This window comes from Helicoverpa zea, chromosome 19 (genome assembly GCF_022581195.2).
Source record: "Helicoverpa zea isolate HzStark_Cry1AcR chromosome 19, ilHelZeax1.1, whole genome shotgun sequence".
NCBI lineage: Eukaryota > Metazoa > Arthropoda > Insecta > Lepidoptera > Noctuidae > Helicoverpa > Helicoverpa zea.
Window position 1 is genome coordinate 4,615,241 of NC_061470.1, and position 20,314 is coordinate 4,635,554.

The 20,314-nt window shown below is 40.1% G+C and overlaps 1 protein-coding gene across 3 annotated transcripts; it reads right to left on the bottom strand.

Moving 5' to 3' along the window:
- Positions 1–28: 28 nt before the first annotated feature.
- LOC124639289 (PAX-interacting protein 1) lies at positions 29–14,658 on the bottom strand. Of its 3 annotated transcripts, none has more exons than XM_047176555.1 (15): positions 14,444–14,658; positions 11,870–14,353; positions 11,235–11,402; positions 10,626–10,739; positions 10,203–10,281; positions 6,740–6,891; positions 6,242–6,344; positions 5,733–5,932; positions 5,205–5,315; positions 4,906–5,052; positions 4,030–4,242; positions 3,358–3,510; positions 2,860–2,938; positions 2,317–2,566; positions 29–1,109 (listed from the first exon to the last, which is right to left on the bottom strand). In XM_047176555.1, the coding sequence occupies exons 1-15, from the start codon at positions 14,537–14,539 to the stop codon at positions 545–547; spliced, it is 4,914 nt and encodes a 1,637-aa protein (XP_047032511.1). In that variant the 5' UTR covers positions 14,540–14,658; the 3' UTR covers positions 29–544. The 3 variants fall into 3 exon arrangements, with proteins under 3 accessions (XP_047032511.1, XP_047032513.1, XP_047032514.1); XM_047176557.1 differs by having other exon boundaries at positions 5,733–5,830; positions 14,444–14,645; XM_047176558.1 differs by lacking the exons at positions 29–1,109; positions 2,317–2,566; positions 2,860–2,938 and adding an exon at positions 4,549–4,858 and having other exon boundaries at positions 3,373–3,510; positions 4,978–5,052; positions 14,444–14,645.
- Positions 14,659–20,314: the final 5,656 nt, after the last annotated feature.

Here is a 20,314-nt window from a genome sequence, read left to right on the forward strand (position 1 = left end):
TAGTAAGGTAACTAAAAAAACACTTTGATAATCGAAAACATACTTTAATATACTCTTAAGTTTTCTTTTTTAATTTATACATGGTCCAGACCTTTGAAATGTCTATTTACACAAAATCAGAAAAATATTTCAAAAACTTCTCCTTACAAGTTAATAAACGCAACGTGAATTGCTCTTTCAAAAATTTAACAAAATATAGATATTGAACTTAAAATGCAAACTTTTAACAAGAGAATGAATATTATACAAAATAAGAGATTCCAAAATAAAGGAAAATAAAGTCAGAAATCAATTCCAATCGTAACTAATTCATATCTTCCTATTACATTGATGCAGACAAAAGTCAAAACAAAATTTTAACATAAAAACATTATGAAAACAAGAACATTTTATAGTTATTCTTATGGAACCTCGCGCTGTATAATATAAATACTTTTAATATTGTCAAATACTCTATGATAAGTTCATGCACGTAAATCTGTAAATAGACATAATTCGTATACCTAACAATAAAATTTAACGACAAGTCTCAAGGAAGAATATTCTAGTCTATCTTGACGAGGAACTCCTCGACTTCCAACTTTTGCCTCATGATGGCGGATAGCACCACTTCAGTACTGCAGACGACGTTCAAAGTCTTTTCTGACTGCAGCAAGTAATAAACTAGATGCAAATCATTGGGTACCGTTAGAACTAGGTAACTATAGTTTTTCTGATTATGCATTTCTTGTATGGAGACGTAGGAACGTCGGTTCTTTTCGACTTTTCCTCCGCAGAGTTCTATCATTTCTGTTAGCGCTCCTCTTGAGGGTTTGACGCAGGGCGTGAGGAAGAATGTGACGCCTTCGAAGAGTTTTTTCCTCATTTCTCCGCATAGGAGTACTTCTGATATGTCGCACTTGAACATTTTGTTGAAGGCTTCGTCCCTGAGGCCGTGCTTGGCCTCGTCGGCGAACTTGTTGAGTCGCTGGCTCTCGAGGATCCACTCGGGCGTGAGGAGATGCTTGACGGTGACTAGTGAGCTGATCAGTTTGCACGTGCGGACCAGTTTGTCCATCACGAGGTGCGTGGCTTCAGCTGCTGAGGAGACTACTAGACCGCCGAGTTGCCTGTGTAAAATAATATACAGTTAATATGTGGTATTCTTTGGAATTGAAGATTGTTTTGGTTGCAAAATCTATCGACCGTTACCGATATACGAGAAAATTACTTCAAACCCACGAAAACTACAAGTGACAACACAAATTGTTAGTTTCTCTATCCTGTAATACAGACTATGAAAGCATTCCGACGCTCACAAACTAACATGGACGATACAACATGAAACACGAAATACCCTCAACCACTAAATGATTTAGTACTTAAAAAAATAACCGTTTGAATGGAAACCGATTAATTAACTTGATTGCCTTCGTGAATATGGTTCGCGTTTTCATCCGGTTCGATTTTAACGTCACTGCAAGAAGAATATGGGATTTCAGTATCCAGTGTGTGATTCATTCATACATACATTTTATGTTTTTTTTTTTTGTGATGATTTCAGGCTGTTTTCTATTTTGAGAAATAACAGCAGTGGGGGTGTATGTATTGGGTGTTTAGTTTATCTGCCTCGCTGCTGTGCTATTTATTAAAGTCATTGGCCCGTGACGAAACTTTTAGACTGATATTTTCTTGATGTTTTTTTTTTTTATTAAAATGTGAAGCAGCACACATAAGCAGCTCTTGTTAAGTGTGTTGTCTTGCGAAGTTTTTGGTAATGTAACACCATTAGCTTGGAAGAACATACTAACCAACAGTTGCACAAAGTTTCACTAAAGTTACTGTTACAGCCTTTTTATCGTCCCACTGCTGGGCACAGGCCTCCTTTCACAAGGAGAAGGATTGAGCTTTAATCACCACGCTTGCTCAATGCGGGTTGGTGATTTCAGACTATAGTCCAGGTTTCCTCAAGATGTTTTCCTTCACCTTTTTATCAGCCATTGGTGTCCAAGGTATACTTAGAAAGTACTTACAAACTTAGAAAAGTTGCATTGGTACTTGCCTGACCTGGAATCGAACCCACACCCACATCTCGAGAGGTTGGTTCTTTACCCACTAGGCCACCACGACTACTACGACACTAAAGTTAAAGCCTCCTTAAATCTATTGCTGACTCTTTCTTTGTCAACAAGATAAAAATATAATAATTTTAATGGAGCTTTGTGCAACTGACGGTAAGCCATGGAAGCAATCAGACAATAACCTTTCCACATCAGAACTCTTCACTTGAATTTACGAAAACACACCATAACCACATTCTTAAAACCTCTTATTTACCTAACAATAGCAGCAAGTTTATGCTGTGCATGCGGCGCGAGTGCAGAGAAGGCGACTCTGGGCGCGAGATGCAGCGGCGGCGGCGCGGCGGGCGGCGCTGCGGCGGGCGGCGCCGCGGCGGCGGGCGGCGGCGACAGCAGGCGCGGGCGCTTGGCGCGGCGGCCGCCGGCGGCGACGCACGCGGCGGCGGCTGATCGCTTCGCGCGCTCGTGGGATTCCTGGGTTATGTTTATTGGCATTTTCCACGCGTCTGTAATGTTCAAAGTGGGAATTTCATAGAATGCTAAATTAATTGTAATTTTATGAATGACTAGCTTGATTCTATACATTTCATCTGCATCCAGATATATTTACAGAAGCAATGAGATTAGGAATCTTCAAATAATTAAGAGGTTTTTATATCCTCTATGAAAACGTACAAAGAAAAATAAATTAAGTAATATTTTTTTTGAAAGAACATTTCGGATCAAACAAAAAAATATTAATAGTTGATCTTTATGGAGAGTCATCGAAAATTACAAATAAATAATAATTGGTACTCACTCATGAGATGTGACACTAAACTGTAATCCATTCTGAAGGGACTGGTGAGGTTGAACTGTTGGTACTTCGCGTTCTCGATCTGTTAAATAAAACATTTCATATTATATAATTATTGCGGAAAACTTAATCTAACTTTGATAAATAAAATATTTCTATTGTATTTTATTTTTAGCTCAATCAACTCGTGGCCTAGTCAAAGCCGCGCCGATCGACCGATCAGAATGTTAAGCAACGCTTGGCGCGATCAGTCCGTGGATGGTATAGCCATCTCGTTATGATGAGATTTTTCATGTTCTGGAAGGCACGATAAACTGCTGGGTCCCAGCTTTCATTTCAACATCGTTGTTACGGGTAGTCAGAAGCCAGAACCTGTCTTACCAACGGGTTGCCGGGGTAACTGGGTTGAGGAAGTCAGACAGGCAATCGCTCCTTGCAAAATACCCCAGGATATTTGGGAAAAGGCTAGGCAGATGATGGCACTACGGTGATGGACAGTACCTGCGACAAGGCGCTCATGTTGCCCAGCAGCAGGTCGGTCAGCCAGGCGGCGGTCACTACTGGGATGCCCCAGTCCCTAGCTCGCCGGTACTTGTTGCCTTCAGCTCGCTTGCAGATCAGCACTGTGTTGTCTCGCGTCATGTATGGGGTTAGCTGGAACAAAAGATTACAGGTTACAGAGCAAAGAAACAAGCCTATGGGCTGACTGGTCAAAGTTCAGTGGTTGTTCAGTGGCCCTGTCAACATTTTATTTATGTATTTTCTATTTCCACCACATATCTACCATTACAAGTTTTTCTTTAGCTAATGCGATCGACAGGACACAATTCTAAAAAGTATTGCATTCTCTTAAAAAAAAAAGTCACGACACCAGTTTCACGTTTCCAAAAGAACAAGATCCCATGGAAAAGACCCTACAAGAAACTCTGTGGACTATTCAAAAATAGTATCAGTCAAAGACTCTGTTACAAGTAGATACTGCTTGCGAATTCAAAGAGTGGATTCCATGGACAAGAACCGGCAAAAAACTCCATGGACACACTTTTCAAATTATTATTCAAGATTCGAACTTCGAATATTTTTTGCGATCATGAGTAGATACATAGGATGTTATAAAAGGTACATATACATGATACCCCTGTTAGGGAGCTACAACTATATTCGGTTACATACCTTAGCACCAATATGTTCAAGACAGAATGTGACTCGATCCCTCTCCTCGTCCCTCCACCCAGATATTGCAGCACGATGATGCCTGGCAGGCCTGTCCCGCGCCGCGTACATGCTGGGCAAGTGTAACGCGTGCCACGGCGGTAACACGCCGCGACGTAACATCGCGTCTGATAGCCAGTAGGCCGTGACGCAGCGTTTTGCGTCGCGTAGTGCCTGGAAGAAGGAATGTTGGTTTATGAGTAATTTTTGTTCTTTTTTAACACCTTTTTTAGTCAATGGAATTAGAATAAGGAGGGGTCAAAAAGTGGTGGAAAAACAACATTTTTGTAAAATTATAAAATTGGTTTTCAAAAACACTGTAGGTTTTTTTTGTCTTTTAACGGTCTACACTAGAAGCTGGTGCCTCAATTTTTTGATTCAACTAGAAGTTGTACTTAGATTACTGCTGCTTATTTTCGTAGACGGGCTCGACCTCGCCGCATGACTGTCGGCACTGCACCTGGTACAGTGGCACAGTACCTGCATGACGACGCCGTGGCGCTGCGTCTCGCACAGCACGTGCGTGACGCGGGCGCAGTAGACGGGCTCGACCTCGCCGCATGACTGTCGGCACTGCACCTGGTACAGTGGCACAGTACCTGCATGACGACGCCGTGGCGCTGCGTCTCGCACAGCACGTGCGTGACGCGGGCGCAGTAGACGGGCTCGACCTCGCCGCATGACTGTCGGCACTGCACCTGGTACAGTGGCACAGTACCTGCATGACGACGCCGTGGCGCTGCGTCTCGCACAGCACGTGCGTGACGCGGGCGCAGTAGACGGGCTCGACCTCGCCGCATGACTGTCGGCACTGCACCTGGTACAGTGGCACAGTACCTGCATGACGACGCCGTGGCGCTGCGTCTCGCACAGCACGTGCGTGACGCGGGCGCAGTAGACGGGCTCGACCTCGCCGCCGCGCCGCTGTATGGCTTCGCCCCACCGAGATACGCGGTCCGCCCCCCAAGACTGTTGGTACTCCACCTAGTAAAATAAAATGAGGGATGAAACAATTTCAAAAATAAAATATTTTTGCAAAAATCACGACTTGAAAATCACTGAAAAGAGAAACGTTATAGCTAAACGGAACACAGAAGACACTAAAGATTTAATAACCAGTCAAATACATTACTCACGATATGGAACACACATCCCAGTAGGAACAGATCTGGCGGTAGCTTCAGGTTAGGATTGTGTCCGTAGAACTGCGCCCGCGCAGGCGGTGGCCGGGCCGGCGGCGCGTACACCTACATACGAGAAATATATTGCATTTTATTTCCCATTTTAGGTACCGTAGAATGAAAAAAAGTCCTCACAAGATCTTCATTTGACAAATGTTTCATCACCGTGCAATAAAAAAATGGGCCCAAAATGACGCAGGCGCACTTCAGTTTTACAACTTTACTCCTGCTACGTACGTTTTCCGTAAATGGCATTAAAGGTATATTTTTCTAATTTATAAGAAAAGTGAAGTAAGAAGTAGTAAATTGATGTAACTTGCTACCTGTTAATTATGAACTGAGCTTTGAAAACTGGTTGCGTACACTGGTCGCAACATTCGGGAGATTGTGGCTGTCTAGTCTGAGGGCTGCCGTCACAGTCAGGCTGGAGTGAGGTTGCAGGAGACATGGCTGACGAGGTGAGGGTGCTGCAGGACACATTACCTTGTGGTGGGGATGAGCGTGCGCGTGCTGCAGCAGCAGGCGCGGGGCGGCGGGCGCGGGCCGCGCGTGGGCCGCTGTCATGAGGCGCAGGGTCCCGGCTGCGGAAGGCTCATGTTCAGAAGCTGTGCCACCTTGCAGGCGAATGCTCAGCATGTTTGCGAGAGCTGTCTTGGTCTTCGGGTTTACCAGAAGAGCGTTGCCTGGAAGGTAGAAGCGTCTCTCCTGTTCTTAGGGATATCAGGTTCGAGTCAAAGTCATGCGCACACAAACTCCACTCTACTGAAATAGTCCCCTCCTATGACATGCCGGTTTGACTCAACTACGATTTTTATCGCATCCCTTTTGTCAAAATCGGTATTAATTGATTTAGTTTTTCAGAACATTCCATGCAACCATGCAAGTTTAGACAGCTCTCTACCAACACCGTCCCTTCGCCTTGTATTTAGTTTGATACAGCAATGGTACAACGTCACACAGTTATAACTATCGTCAGACAGAGTAATATTCACCTTGCTGTTGGTCAGGGGTGGTTGGTGTGAGGAGGGCAGCGTCTACCGGCTGCTCGGCGAGAGGTGCTCCACTTACCACGTGTTGTGTCACCCCGGGGGATACCTGCACCGACAATCGACATACGTTGACACAGTTCAAGAGTTATGTCGTGGAATCTTTCAGAACATTTTTAAAGAGCTGGTAGGTGCTCTTAGATTCGAGGGACTGCATGTGAGATACATATGTATATTGCATACATTTTTCAAAGACCCTAAGAGCAAACAAATCTCTGGCGTTTCAAAAACTAAGGAAAATTCAAAGTTTCATTAATGAAGTACGACCACTACTGCTTGTACATAAACACAACACATCTTAATTGCAGTGTAAAACAATACACCATATAATAACCAATGTCCACCCAGATGCCTGATCGGGTATTTTGGACACAAGAATTGACCAAGAACAAATTCTTTATTCTTTTTCTCTTCTCTCTAGAAGCAATACGATATAACCCCCACCTGTTTGACAGCAGCATGATGCGCCACATGGTCTCTCTGAGCCTGCAGCTGCTGCAACCGCTGGTAATGCTGCTGCCGCTGCATCTGCAGCTGCTGCAGTTGGTTCTCTACTGTCCCACCCGGCCCCGGTTGTGCTGCCGGGCTGGCCACACCTGTAGAAAGGAATAGGGATCTTTGAAGACACTGATAAAGATCATAGTGGCTTTAAGACAGGATACATGGCAAAAACAAAGACCCTCTTACTGTCTAAGGGGATGAGATCTAAAGATTCTCTTTTATGGAATCATTTTCCGGTATTTTTGCGTTACAGGTTCGAGCTAAATAAAAAAACCACTGATACACTCCACTGATCAAGGGTTTCTTGAGTGAGTCAGATACGTATTTAGCCTCATACCCTACAAAAATAAATAGAAAACAAACTAAGAGCCTGCTAACCTATGCTATTATAAATGCGGTCTTAAAAAGAACCGGCTTCAGTGCTAAGTATAAACTGTCCATCTTGAACAAGTCTGAACCTTTAAGACCTCATTTATAATAAGGTGATAATGTTATGTGTGTTATTTGAATTTTATTCTGCCGCTTTTAACGAAACCTGGGAAACATATTTTTTTCCACAACACAGGCTAGTTTTAATTTCTAAAATAATTATACTATCCATGCGACGATATTCAAACTGAGAACTCACCGTTTATTTTGGATTCTGAATAGGTATATCGATTTTAATAGCAACTGGATCGATCAACAAGACATTTACCACTGACAAATCATGACAAGATATATTTTTATTCACAAAAACTCAATTCATTTAACTTATGTAAAACAATAAACGTGCAAAATAAAGTTACAATAAGCTATGTAAGTAATAATTCCTGACGCACATTTCGCGGTCAGCCAAACATTGACATAAAAATATCACTATCATAACAAAATATATTTTTCCTGTACACAAATGAATTAAATTAATCACACCTACTTGAAACGGGAATTAAATAAATAATAATAGGTTACTTGTGCAAATATAGTTATTAATATTTTCCTGCATGTTAAATAAACTAATTTATGTAGTTTTTATAATCTGGCTAGCCTTTTCCCAACGGCCAGAATAACTTAATGGTGCTGAGTTTAATTTCAGATGGTGCGACTGCCTATCTGATCTATTCAACCCAGCTATTGGATAGACAACATGATACTCCTTAGTAGGACTGACCCTTCTGGGCTTTGGGCAAATTGCTAGAATATTTTCACTTGACAACTTACCATTGCTTTCTGTGTTTTCAAAATTCATTACGTTAGACACAAACTCCTTTTTTACAGCGTTATTTTGATGAATCTTTATTTTTTTAAGAAAAAAGGAACCTTTTTAAATGAAAATTGTTTTTTTTTTAAGAATACGTCAAATAAACGTGTGCTCCCCGTAAAAATACTAAACATATTGATGTTTAAAGCTAGATAGTGCTTTAAAATTATAATTTTCGATATGGTTACAGCGAGCGTCAACATTATGTATGAAGAATCATTTAAATACCAAAATTTCTAACGTTTCGCTCCACAGTTGATCAATATGTAAAAGTTTTTATCGTGTTTTTCCATACCTACGGGATATTATGAAAGTAAAGGCTGATAACTTTGAGAACAGAATAATGGATTGGTTTTATTGAAACAACTGATTATATTTTAATTGATTACACGAAATTGAAACAAACTGTAATAATTTTTGCAGTATGTAGGTATTTCGCACCTTCTGTTGATAATTTTTTAATTGATTTTCTTTACAAATTGGGTGAAAAAATAATAAATAAACATCAAATGTGGTGACCCAAAAGTCAAGATTTTTTTTTTCAAATTGGAGCAGTAGCGTAGTGTGGGGGAGTAGGGGGGGCAAATTCCCCGGGCGGCACGATTTAGGGGGCGGCAAATTTAAACCATCATTATAGATTACTGAATTATGAAATAAAAATATAAATAGAAAATTAGATTAGCAATAAAATTTCAGAAAAAGCCGCCCTCGCTTTGGTCGTGTCCTGTCAATTTTTAACCGGTTCAACCTTTGCATCCCCAAAATAATTCGCGCTCGCTGCGCTCGCGGCTCCATATCAGATGTCACATTTATCTTTGTTTCATTGTTGAGGCATTCAATTCCGAAAAAATCATTTTTCGCGCACGTCCATTATGGCTTTTTATGATATGTTTATTTACTTCAAGAAACCTCTAAGGAAAAAATCGCACTACATTTCTGTGCATACTTTACTTTTTAAATTTGCATTTTTAATTTACAGTGGTTTTTATTTCTTTTGGGTCCTTAGACTAAAAATTTTTCGCGCTCGCATCGCTCGCGCTTCCTTACATGTTATACGTATCTTATGCGGGGACTTTTTCAACGGGAAATCCACCAAAAAAGTTGACGCTATCAAAATATTTTACTGAATGTAAACATTGTTATAGATATTTAAGTTCTTAAGTTTGCATTAAATAATAAACTGTTCTAAGTATTTGATATACATACATTATGTTGGTAGTTGGTACCTATTAATCACAATCTTTCAATACATAGGGGCCACTTGGGTAATATTTGCACAAGGGCGCTACACTAGCTAGAGACGCCTTTGGCTAGAATTACTTTTTCAGAGAATAAACTATAAAAATTTCGCGCTCGCTTCGCTCGCGCTTATTTACGATTCCTTCTCTCATCTTGCATCGCACCAGGCGCATTAAAATATAAATCAAAATCTGTCCAGTTCATCGGTTGTAGTGGTATTGGCAATGACAATTGTTAACCTGAAAACCAGATTTCCACAACCTTTTAAGGGCTGCATGTGCCAATACATTATACCTAAACTTGGGGGCGGCAAACTTGCCACCTGCCCCGTGCGGCGGATAGCCACGCTACGCCACTGAATTGGAGAGTCCCATTTTGGGAATTCATACCAGTATGACTTCAAAGGTAGTATTTTGTGAGAAAATCTGGAACTTCAGAGATTCCATGTTTTTTTACAAAACCGCGGGAAACAAGCTAGTAATAAATCAATAAATATTAGATCAGGGTTCGCGGACCTTATTCACATGTGATTTAATACAAGTGGCACGTGGCGAATATATCGTTATGATTCATAATTGAGTTAGTTTGACGTATTCTAATATTGTAGGGCGATTCTTTACACACCTACGTAATACGTCGTTTATAAGGTGGATTATAAAAGTGTCTGACCTTCTCAACTCAGTAATCTAGTTGTCAGACCTTCTGGCTTCTTACTGGTCGTAAAAGCTGTCAAAAACTGTCGAAGTGTGAAGAAATGACGCAAATTCACAGCAACAGATGTCTGACTGCTAGGTCTGAACAACCTTACTACATAATTATATCATTCTCAAATTTAAACACTAATACTCAGCAGACTAGAAGCAGTTGTCGACATCGGCTTCTGCAGTTGTGAAATGGCTAGGCAGATGATAAGTAAGGAAATCTTACCCGGTGATTGCGGAGGCGGCGCGGGCGCAGCGGCCGGTATGGTCGCTGCTCTAGCCCCTTGTTGTTGCAGCCATTGTACCTGACAATATAAAAACTTTTTTTATTTTTTACATAAAAAACCGGACACGTGTGAATCGGACTCGCCCACCATGGGTTCCGTACGATGATGACACTAAATTTTAGACAGGGAAAATAATTTATTATGGACCTTACACTATAGATAAGAAATAATGTTTCTTTGTGGAACAATGGACTTGAGTGTATGGTTTAAATTTTACTTCGTTCGATACCTCCATACATTGCCAAAATATAGGCTTTTGACAGACGGTCAAGAATCTTATAATGGTCCCCTTAGAATCTTTTAAGAATTTTTAATGTCAGAATCCTTGAAATAACATTAGAGTTGGAGTCCACAATACTTACAGGAACCTGTTGTTGCTGTGCCAGGCCTGGTGCCAACTGGCTGCGGATGAAGGTGACGCTTTGAGCCCCCGCCGGGGCCGGAGCGCCGGGCGAGCCTGCCACCACGCCCGGTTGCTGAGGACGACAGAATATTATAATACAAATACATCTGTGTAATTAAACTGTGACGTGCGATCAAGGGGTAATACAACAGAGACAGATATACGTACATAGGTCAATAGCATGGTATAGCAAAAGGACAGGCAGCAATGCCTGATTTATGTTTTGAATGCATTCAAATGAAAATTAATGACACTTTTCGTTGTAATTTTATAACTCAAGAACGGGCTCACCTATCCAAGCCAAATGTTTAGGCTTTGTTCGGACTATTTAGTATATGGTTTATGTGAAGTTTGCACAAAATCGAGTGGTTTTTTTATTTATTTACTTAATGAAGCACGTACCGGGCCTCTAGTGCTATATTTTCCGCACTTGGATAAAAAGAAGCCTGTGCGTTATACTGTTGTATCTATTATTGTGAATTTTATAAAAATCTGCAGTTTTTGAACTCAGGAACGTCAGGAAAATCATCCTATCGCGAGTGAACTACAGTGTGATATGGTCAGTTACCTGCTGCTGAGCAATAGCAGCTTGCCTCTGCAGAGACAGCTGTCTTCTCTTCTGCAGCTGTGCCACGAACACTGCTCGTTCCTGAGGCTTCATCTGCTGCAGTTGTGCGTGCGTCTGCGCGTCTAGGTGGATGAGTTGCCGACCGCCGCCGCCCGCCGTCCAGGAGACCTAGGAAGTTGGTGTTTTTGTTGTATTGGTGGAATAATAAATGGAAAAGTTGCGACAAATGATGATAATAATTGATAAGTGAATTTCAAAAAGTGAATCAAAAATATATGTCAAGCTGACATGTGCTGCTTTTTGCTTCTTGCAATTTAATAGAATTTCAGAATTAACCTATGAATGATCGTTGTCTATGCTTTGGGTTTAGCGTTTGTGCCCGTTGTAAGGCTAGTAACACAAGTGCCGAGTTTCAATACAGCTGGATTACACTGACGGATTTCCGTAAATAAATAAAAAATTACATGCCCATTTTATTGTTCGTTTGGGTTGAGAATCATTATTACGTCCATGAATTTTGCACGCATGCAAATCAACAGCTTGTATAGAACTTGACCACAAATATCGTCTTCAAACATACTAGTACAAGATGAAAGCAACTCCTATATAATATAGATACATTAGATAACACTCACCCTAGGTCCTACAGTTCCCGGCTGAGCAATTTGCTGCCTCTGTTGCAAATACTGTTGCTGTTGCCATGACACATTCTGACCACCCTGCACAATTTGCTGGCCTCCCGGAGACACAATCTGCTGAGCCCCTCCATGCGTGATGATCTGCTGAATACTGCCCCCACCAGCCTGAGGCGACTGCGGCATTTGAGTCAGAACCTGCTGAGTCTGACCGACCGCCTGACCTAATATCTGCTGACCGGATTGCGTAACAATCTGTTGAGATGACTGAGCAATGACTACATGCTGCTGTTGACCTTGCTGCGTTATCACATGCTGACCTCCTTGCGTCAATACTTGCTGGGTCCCCTGTGTCAATATCTGTTGACCACCCTGATTCACTATTTGACCTCCTTGGTGAACTATTTGGCTCTGAGACACAATTTGCTGACCTCCTTGCAGTGTCACTTGTTGGTTGCCATGCACTAATATTTGTTGCTGGCCAGTATGTTGGTTTATTAATACTTGTTGAGGAGCTTGAACTATCTGCTGCTGTCCTGAACTACTTAGCAGCTGTTGTTTTTGGAATAGAATCTGGTGATGAGTTTGGTTCAGTTGCTGGCCCTGCCCTCCGATAGACTGCTGCAGAATCTGCTGTGGACCTTGCTGTATTGTATGCTGAGGACTTAATTGTGGTTGCTGGTTGTTTATCAAGGCTTGTTGCTGTGTCTGCATGATCTGTTGCTGCAATATAACCTGGTTTTGTGGTGCTCTAGACTGAACAAGAGGATTCCTGATAATTTGATGCTGGCCTTGTACCATTTGAATGTTCTGCTGTCTCCAAGCTCCTTGGACTGGCACGTTCGCATTCTGTTGAGTCTGTATTGTCTGTTGGACGGACTGTATCTGTTGACTGAGCACTGTTTGCTGATTAGAGTTCACTAGCTGGTTCAGTTGCACCCCCTGACCACTCTGACCCTGGGATGAGGTCACAAGCCCCTGCACCCCCATATTAATGTTCTGCTGGTTATTAATTGACTGTACATTTTGTTGCTGTATAAGATTCTGGTTTTGCTGACCCATTTGCTGTCCCGATGATATTAATTGCTGGTTGATAACTTGTCCTTGTCCCAGATTTTGGCTTAGCTTTGCATTTTGAAGGTTTTGTGTGGACTGTGCGAGCTGTTGGGCAATGTTTTGTACAGCTTGGGAGGCACTTTGCTGGCTGAGACTCAAGCTCTGCTTCATAGCCATGTTCTGCTGTTGCTGAAGATTGTTAGCACTCTGACTCAACATCTGACTGATATTCTCAATATGCTGCTGAGCTGAGCTCATAGTAGTCGGTGGCTGGTTAATATTTTGCTGCAAATGATGCTGATTACCCTGTATATGCTGCTGTAATTGACCCTGCAAGTTCTGAGACATCTGAGAGACTGAGACATTAGGCTGAAACCCTTGCTGGTTCTGCTGATTGCCGAGCTTGTTCTGTTGTAACATCTGCATTTTCAGTTGATGTTGTTGCAACATCTTTTGTTGCTGTATCTGAATTGCTGTAAGCCCATGTGGCTGTTGCTGACCCTGGTTGTAAGACTGCTGTTGCTGTTGCATGTTCATCTGTTGGTTTTGGATCATACCAGCCTGGGATACCACAGTGTTCTGTTGCCCAAACTTCTGTAGCAATGGAGAGTTGGCTTGACTGCCTTGTATCTGAACATTCTGAGTCACTATCCCTTGAGGTATGGACTTGCTCATAATACCAGGAGTGGACATGGCTGTTGATGTGTATCCCATAGAACTGATGGGTGTAGTTGGAGCTACTGAGGCACTTGAACTGGCAGGGGGATGGTTCCAAGGCATCCTTTGTTTCAGTTTGTCTAACAAAGCCTGTGTACTATCATCCTTATTCTCAGCCATGTTTTGTGTAGGCACTTCGTTCTTAGCAATACTTTCCTCAAAGTCGAATCCTGTGATTGCACTGATACGGTCCATAGCTTTTGGAGGTGGCTGAGGGACAATTAACAGCTTTGGGTGAAATATGTCGGTCACCGCTTGTATTCTAGCCCTGATGCTCTCCAGCACCCAGTCGGGAGTCACAATCTTAATCCTTGAGGAGGGGAGTGTGAGCGCAGCACTGTATCTCTTCCCCGCAGCTGATCCACAGATCAGGTGAGTACACTGAGAGTCCAAGTTCAACTTTACTTTGCCACCATGATATGTGATTACAGCGAACAGGGCTTTAGCGTCGGCCACACTCACTTTAGATATACAACACACAGTGTTAGTGAATATCTTATTCTTAAGTGGAACGTAGGGCTTGGGGTCGGCCAACTTCTTGAGGCGCGCGCACGCAAGCACCCAGTGCTCGGTCACTGCAGGGATCTGGTAGATGTCCTGGGCTTCGTCGACATCTGTGTCCGCAGCATTTTGACCACAAATTAGATGCGTGACATAGTCAGAGAAGTATTTTGTACTCTCCGCTCCACCGGACTGAAGTAACAGCATAATCTGTAATTACCACACGTCCCTTAATAACCCTGTCCACTAATTACAAAATACAAACAAACGTAAATAAAGGAATCAAGTCAGAAAACTCACCCTTTCCGAGACATCGCCAGAAACATAATATTTGACATCCTTAAAAATTGGCTCTTGCAAAGTTAAAGAATCTAAATCGTCAACAATCGTTACCATTTTCTGTTATACGACAACGTTAAAAAACACACGATTTACAAATTAATTACACATTTTTGCTGTATTTTTCAACAAAACGCCGATAACTCAAGCGACGACGTCCATGATTAATGTTGCAAGCCTAAAAAATTTTAACATACAAATAAAAATGTTATTCCTTTGGTTTATTTTTATTTAATTATTTTAACCATATGCTTATAAAATAAATTAAAGTTACATTTAACCAGATATTTTATTTTTTCTATAATATATGCCAGGGAATTATAAAATTGGATAACATAAAATATTTTCCTACTACTATTTAGTTTATAGCAACACTGAAACCAGTTTATAAAGTTAGCAATAAATAAAAACTATTTTTCACTTTATTTATGTTTTTTTTTTCTCATCAAATCTTTTGTGTTGAGGAAGATAATAAATTATCCCAGCTTCAAGAATCAGGATCGTATATCCCGACTGTCTCTCCTGCCTCCTCCCATTCTTAAAAAGGTGGAGTAGAAGATTGAGTTGGTACATAAGGGAAGTAAATAAATGAATACCTACATACATAAGGGGAGTAGGTAGGTACCTACACAAGAGTATATATAGAAAAATTTGTAAGTATTAAGAGTATTCAGTGAGAGTGCTTAAGAGTTTAAAAATTTGCACTGGCACATAATCAGTTACTGGTAGACAGAAGATAGTCGTTAATTATGATCATATTTATAAGTAGGAGGAATAATACTAATACCTAGGAATTATACAAATAAATAAAAATATCGACTCCATAAGAACTATTTTTCAGCAGATCTAAAAATATTTTTCCTTTTTAGGGTTTTTGCCGTTAGTTATTTTTTTGAAATAAAAGTAACTTTTCCTTCCTCTTACTCAAAAGGTTTATTTTGAATAAATAATTTATTTGTACCTTTTTATTTTTCGTCTTTCTGACTTTTTTAGTAAAAGTGAGTAAGGTAGGTAGTATGATGCCCATGTCATTGACCTCAAAAGAACCAATTTTGTTTCATTACACACATTTTTCTTTCATTTTATCCGTTACCCGCTAGTTCCTGTGGTTTCACTCGCTTCCTGTTCATGTGCGCAATCATCTTATTAGTTATCTCGATTGAAAATCAAGTTAAACTCGGTCCAGCGATTTCACATGCTATTACGCCTATTAAGTACAAAGAGACACTCCAATTTTTTATTTAATAATGTAGGAAGCTATAGATTCTCAAGAGCGTTCTTGCAGAACTTCAGGCAAAAGAGATCTGGGTAAATAGATGTGTCGAGATTTATCCTACGACTGACTAGGACCAAGAGACTTATCATGCAAACTATTAACCTTTGCACCTATTTACTGTTAAAACAAAGAAAGAGAGACCTACCCAGGTGGTAAGTTGACTCACAAAGGCTCACAAAACTTTTTCCTTCAAAGTTGAAAGTTGTAATGTAAAGTCCACTAAACTTTATTTGAATGCTTTTTTTCTACGTCTAAAATTAACCTTAGATAGGTAAGTTTAAACTTTTTGAAACATTTGCAAACCCAATAGGTAGGACATAATGGGTTTTTTGACTGAGTATTTCGGGCATTCAGTTATTGCCTTTTTATTTTAGACTATTGCCCGGCGCAGCTGGCATCTGAAATCTCAAAGATCAAAGTCGAAGTTAATCGAAAAAAGAAACTAGAAAAAAAAAATGCTGAAAGGGAAATAAATAAAACTACTGGCATGGCTCTATCATACAGTGTTTCCGTGGTTTTTAGTGTTCTTTGAAATTCGTTTAAATTTTTTGCAGTATATTTGCAAATGCAGTTTATTTTTTTCGGGGTGTAAAGTCGATTACTTTAACCTTTTAACCCTTATATGCTCAAACACAAAGTAGCTGCTATCAGACATTAAGGAGTACCTAATACTGTAATTGGCCTCCTTTATTAAACGATGACAAGTTCCCTAGATTTACTGGGGCCCGATTCTCCTAACTTAATGATGTCAAAATCGAATAGAAATCGAATCGCAATATGATCGCAATAGCAGTTTTAACCATATCGGGCATTCTGCTACTAATAAAAGACCAATCGTATTCGATTGACATTTGATTGGTGTGCGATTGGTCTGCTATTTTGGTAATTTTGGTCTATACGGTAGTTTGCTGTACAATCATTTTGCAATCGTAAATCATTTGCAGACAAAATGATTCATTATTGAATGACAGAAAAGGATAAAAACGTTTATTTCAAAGAAAAAATAGCGGAATGCCACATACGCTTCAATCGTAATCGAGTCGGGATCGGATCTCAGTCGAATCGAGTCGAACGTCAATCGAATGTTGCTTATGTAAAATTAGGAGAATCGGCAGTGGCGGATTTACAAATTTGCCGCTAGTAGGCCATTCAATTTTTGCCGCCCCTAATGATTGTGAACTTAATGATAGATATTTCTGTCAGTTACTAGATTATTTTTGCAACCCGCTATGTAACGAAGAGTTTAATGTTGACCTAACAAGTTTATCTGACAGCGACTTTAAAGCGTAAAACCTCTGTAACTTTTAAACGGCTCATTTGATTTTTCATGAAACATGTCTAAGAACACTCGCCCGTAAAACACCTGTAATACAAAACCAAATTGAAATCGGTTCATTCGTTCGGGTACTAAGTATGATCAGTGGCGTACGCCGCATCGGGTGGCAGCCGGGGCGGACTACCTATTGAGCACCCCCCAAAAAAAAAACGACACAATATAATCACGGACTAAAATTATAATTGAAGTACTTAAAAATCGTGTAGAAATCATTCATGGTGCTTTTTGCTAGGTTTAACATAAAGAAACCGGAGTCATACCACTGCAAAGTTATAAAGCACTAGCTAGTTTTATAAAAACCAGTGTCAAGTAAAAAAGCCGCGAGCGCAAAATTTTTAAGTTTTAGAACAGTAAAGTATCAAAAGGAGTTTATAAAACCGGCGTAAAGTGAAAAAGTCGCGAGCGTAGCGAGCGCAAAATTTTTTTAGTTTTGTGATACAAACGTACCCAAACAAGTGTGAAAAAAAACCACTGCAAAGAAAAGAAGCCGCGAGCGTAGCGAGCGGGAGTGATTTTTGGGACGCAATGATATCTAATGAAATTAGAAAAAAGTAACTGTCAAGTGAAAGGCGAAATTTTTGAGTCTTGGAACACCAAAATACTCAAACAAGTTTGAAAAAAAAAACTTTTTACAAAAAAATAAAACCGACTCCCAAAAACACTGAAAAGCAAAAAAAAACTATTCTTAGGTGCATCGACCTAGAAGTCAGTGTCTAATGGATGTTCCTGGGTTTAACGCCACCGACTTTTAGGCCGATGCACCTAAGAATATTTTTTTTTGCTTTTCAGTGTTTTTGGGAGTCGGTTTTATTTTTTTGTAAAAAGTTTTTTATTTTTGTCTTTTCAGTGACAAGCATAGTTGTCACTATCCGCATTTGTGGAAAGTTCTCATCAATACGAATAATATAAGCCCAAACACGAGGTAGTTTACATATTCAGTTGTCGAGTTCCCTCGACCTTCTCCGGTCTCCGTCATCAGGTCAGCTCTAAACCTTCAGAGTTGCAAAGGTCTCGTCAATACAAATAATATAAGGCCAAACGCGAGGTAGTTAAGATGTGCCGTTTAGGAGTTTCCTCGATCCTCAGTCGTCTCCATCATCAGATCTGCCCTAAACCTCCATATTATTGTAGTCTCATCAGATATACACATAAATATAAAGTTTTTACCCCATGCTCGCCTACAATTTTCAAGAGATGCCCTATTTCTCAGGGTTTCCACCGTCAGATCCTGATCTGATGACGATGGAACCAAATGACAAAGAATACCCTTTCAAATAAAAAAAGAATTTTTGAAATCGGTCCAGGCGTCTTTGAGAAATCGAGTAACAAAACTTTCTCCTTTTTTGAAGTCGGTTGAAAACCAATGTAAAGTGAAAAAGTTGCGAGCGCAGCGAGCGCGAAATTTTTTTGAGTTTTGGGACACAAAAGTAAAATTATTTGGGACATAAACCTTCTGAACAGCTTAGAAATCGTCAGCGTAAAGCGTCAGTTGTTTTTGCTACTTCGGTGCTTTAACTTCGTGTTAGATTGGACTCAAAGAGCGCCGAAATAACCAGAAATGATGAAAGAACCGCGAGCGAAGCGAGCGGATCCATCAATTTAGTTTTATTGAAACGCTATTGGAATATTTTAAAATTCATGATTGCATAAACCTAAGCATATATTACAGTGCGTTTATTAATCGTTTATTTATATATGGATTGTGTACTCGTATAATCATTAAAAAAAAACTAAAAAAAATTAGCAAAATTTGCCGCCCCTCTAAATCTGCCGCCCTAGGCACTGGCCTACTTGGCCTATTGGTAAATCCGCCACTGAGAATCGGGCCCCTGTTTATCCACTGTCTTTTGTAGAGGCAGCTCTATTTTCAAGCTTTGACTGTGTGCTTTTACCAGATGCGTGCTTACAGCTTTCGAGTATTGCCCTAGATTTCTCAGGATTTCCATCAGGATACCATTCATTTGGCACCACCTCGGACGCATACTTTTCTTGGAATATAAAGTACACTTACACAAAAAGAGGATATTTCAAAATACCGTATTTTTAAGAACTTGGGGCTACCACTGACGTCATGATAATGACGTCAAAACACGTTAGTGGTCATGAATGAAGTCGTATCTGAAAATACCCAAACGACAGTGTTTAAGGGTTTTTACGAAATATGCCTAGCATTGGCGAAAGTTACAAGTTAGTCGGAGTGACAAGTTTACAAACAAATCATTAAAGTTCTTGTAGGTCGGTAAATCCCCTCTGCCGGGTAAGAAAACGAGTTATGTACCTGCCTATGTATGGTACATCCTTTGCTCACATATTTAAATGTAACTTGCATATATTATGTTTATGAATATTTTAATCATAAGTATACTTATCCACTTACTTAGTTATAATATTACGCGTAAATATTAGGTAGTATGAGCTTGCCTTGCCTTTACATGTCATTTGGCTGGCCATTGAAGAAGCTTAGGTATAATAGGTAGGTAGGTAAGTAAATGTTAAAAAAGGTTTTATACCCACGAGGTTTTTTTTTATTACTGCACAGTTTAATATAAGTATTTTTATGTGTCATAGGTACTAGCCTATAGTTAACCACTTAAAAAAAATACGAATATCCATCATTTTTTAAACAACATCTGCGCCTAAAACGGGTATTTCCGAAACGTGTTTTAATTTCGAGTTGTTTTCCTATTTTGAATATTAACATTAAAACAAATGTCAGCGAAACAAAATAAGTTACGAAATAAACGTGAGACGATGAACCAGAGTTATTGACGTAACTAGATTTTCCCGCAAAGGCATAATACTTAATACTATTTTTATTCATTTATGAATTTGTAGTGGAGTTTCCATTACCATAAATTGGTCAAAACTTCGGATTTCTCGCGTTACTGTTTTTTTTTTATGTATGAAACTCAGGCTGCCATGGATTGAAACCTTTTTAACCGACTTCCCAAAAAGGAGGAGGTTCTCATGCAAACTCTGAACTTTGTGTTTACCTACCTATTTGTTTTGCTATCGTGATTAACTGATGAGAATAAAAAATAAGTTTCTTTGGGGAAGTTGTTTGTAACCAAGAGCAGAACTACCTACTCAAGTATCGGTCACTAATTACCAACCCTTTAATTATTTTAGAGAAACCTATATTTATGTGCAAAGGGCACAATTTATAACTACTTAGGTATATTTTGCGGTACCAACCGCACCTACCAAGGAAGGCAGAGGT

Coding starts and splice junctions, on each gene's coding strand:
- LOC124639289 (XM_047176555.1), bottom strand. CDS start 14,539: ATGGTAACGATTGTTGACGATTTAGATTCTTTAACTTTGCAAGAGCCA. Junction 10,282..10,625: donor CACAGCAACAACAGGTTCCT/GTAAGTATTGTG, acceptor TTATATTGTCAG/GTACAATGGCTGCAACAACA. Junction 5,053..5,204: donor TGGGATGTGTGTTCCATATC/GTGAGTAATGTA, acceptor TTATTTTACTAG/GTGGAGTACCAACAGTCTTG.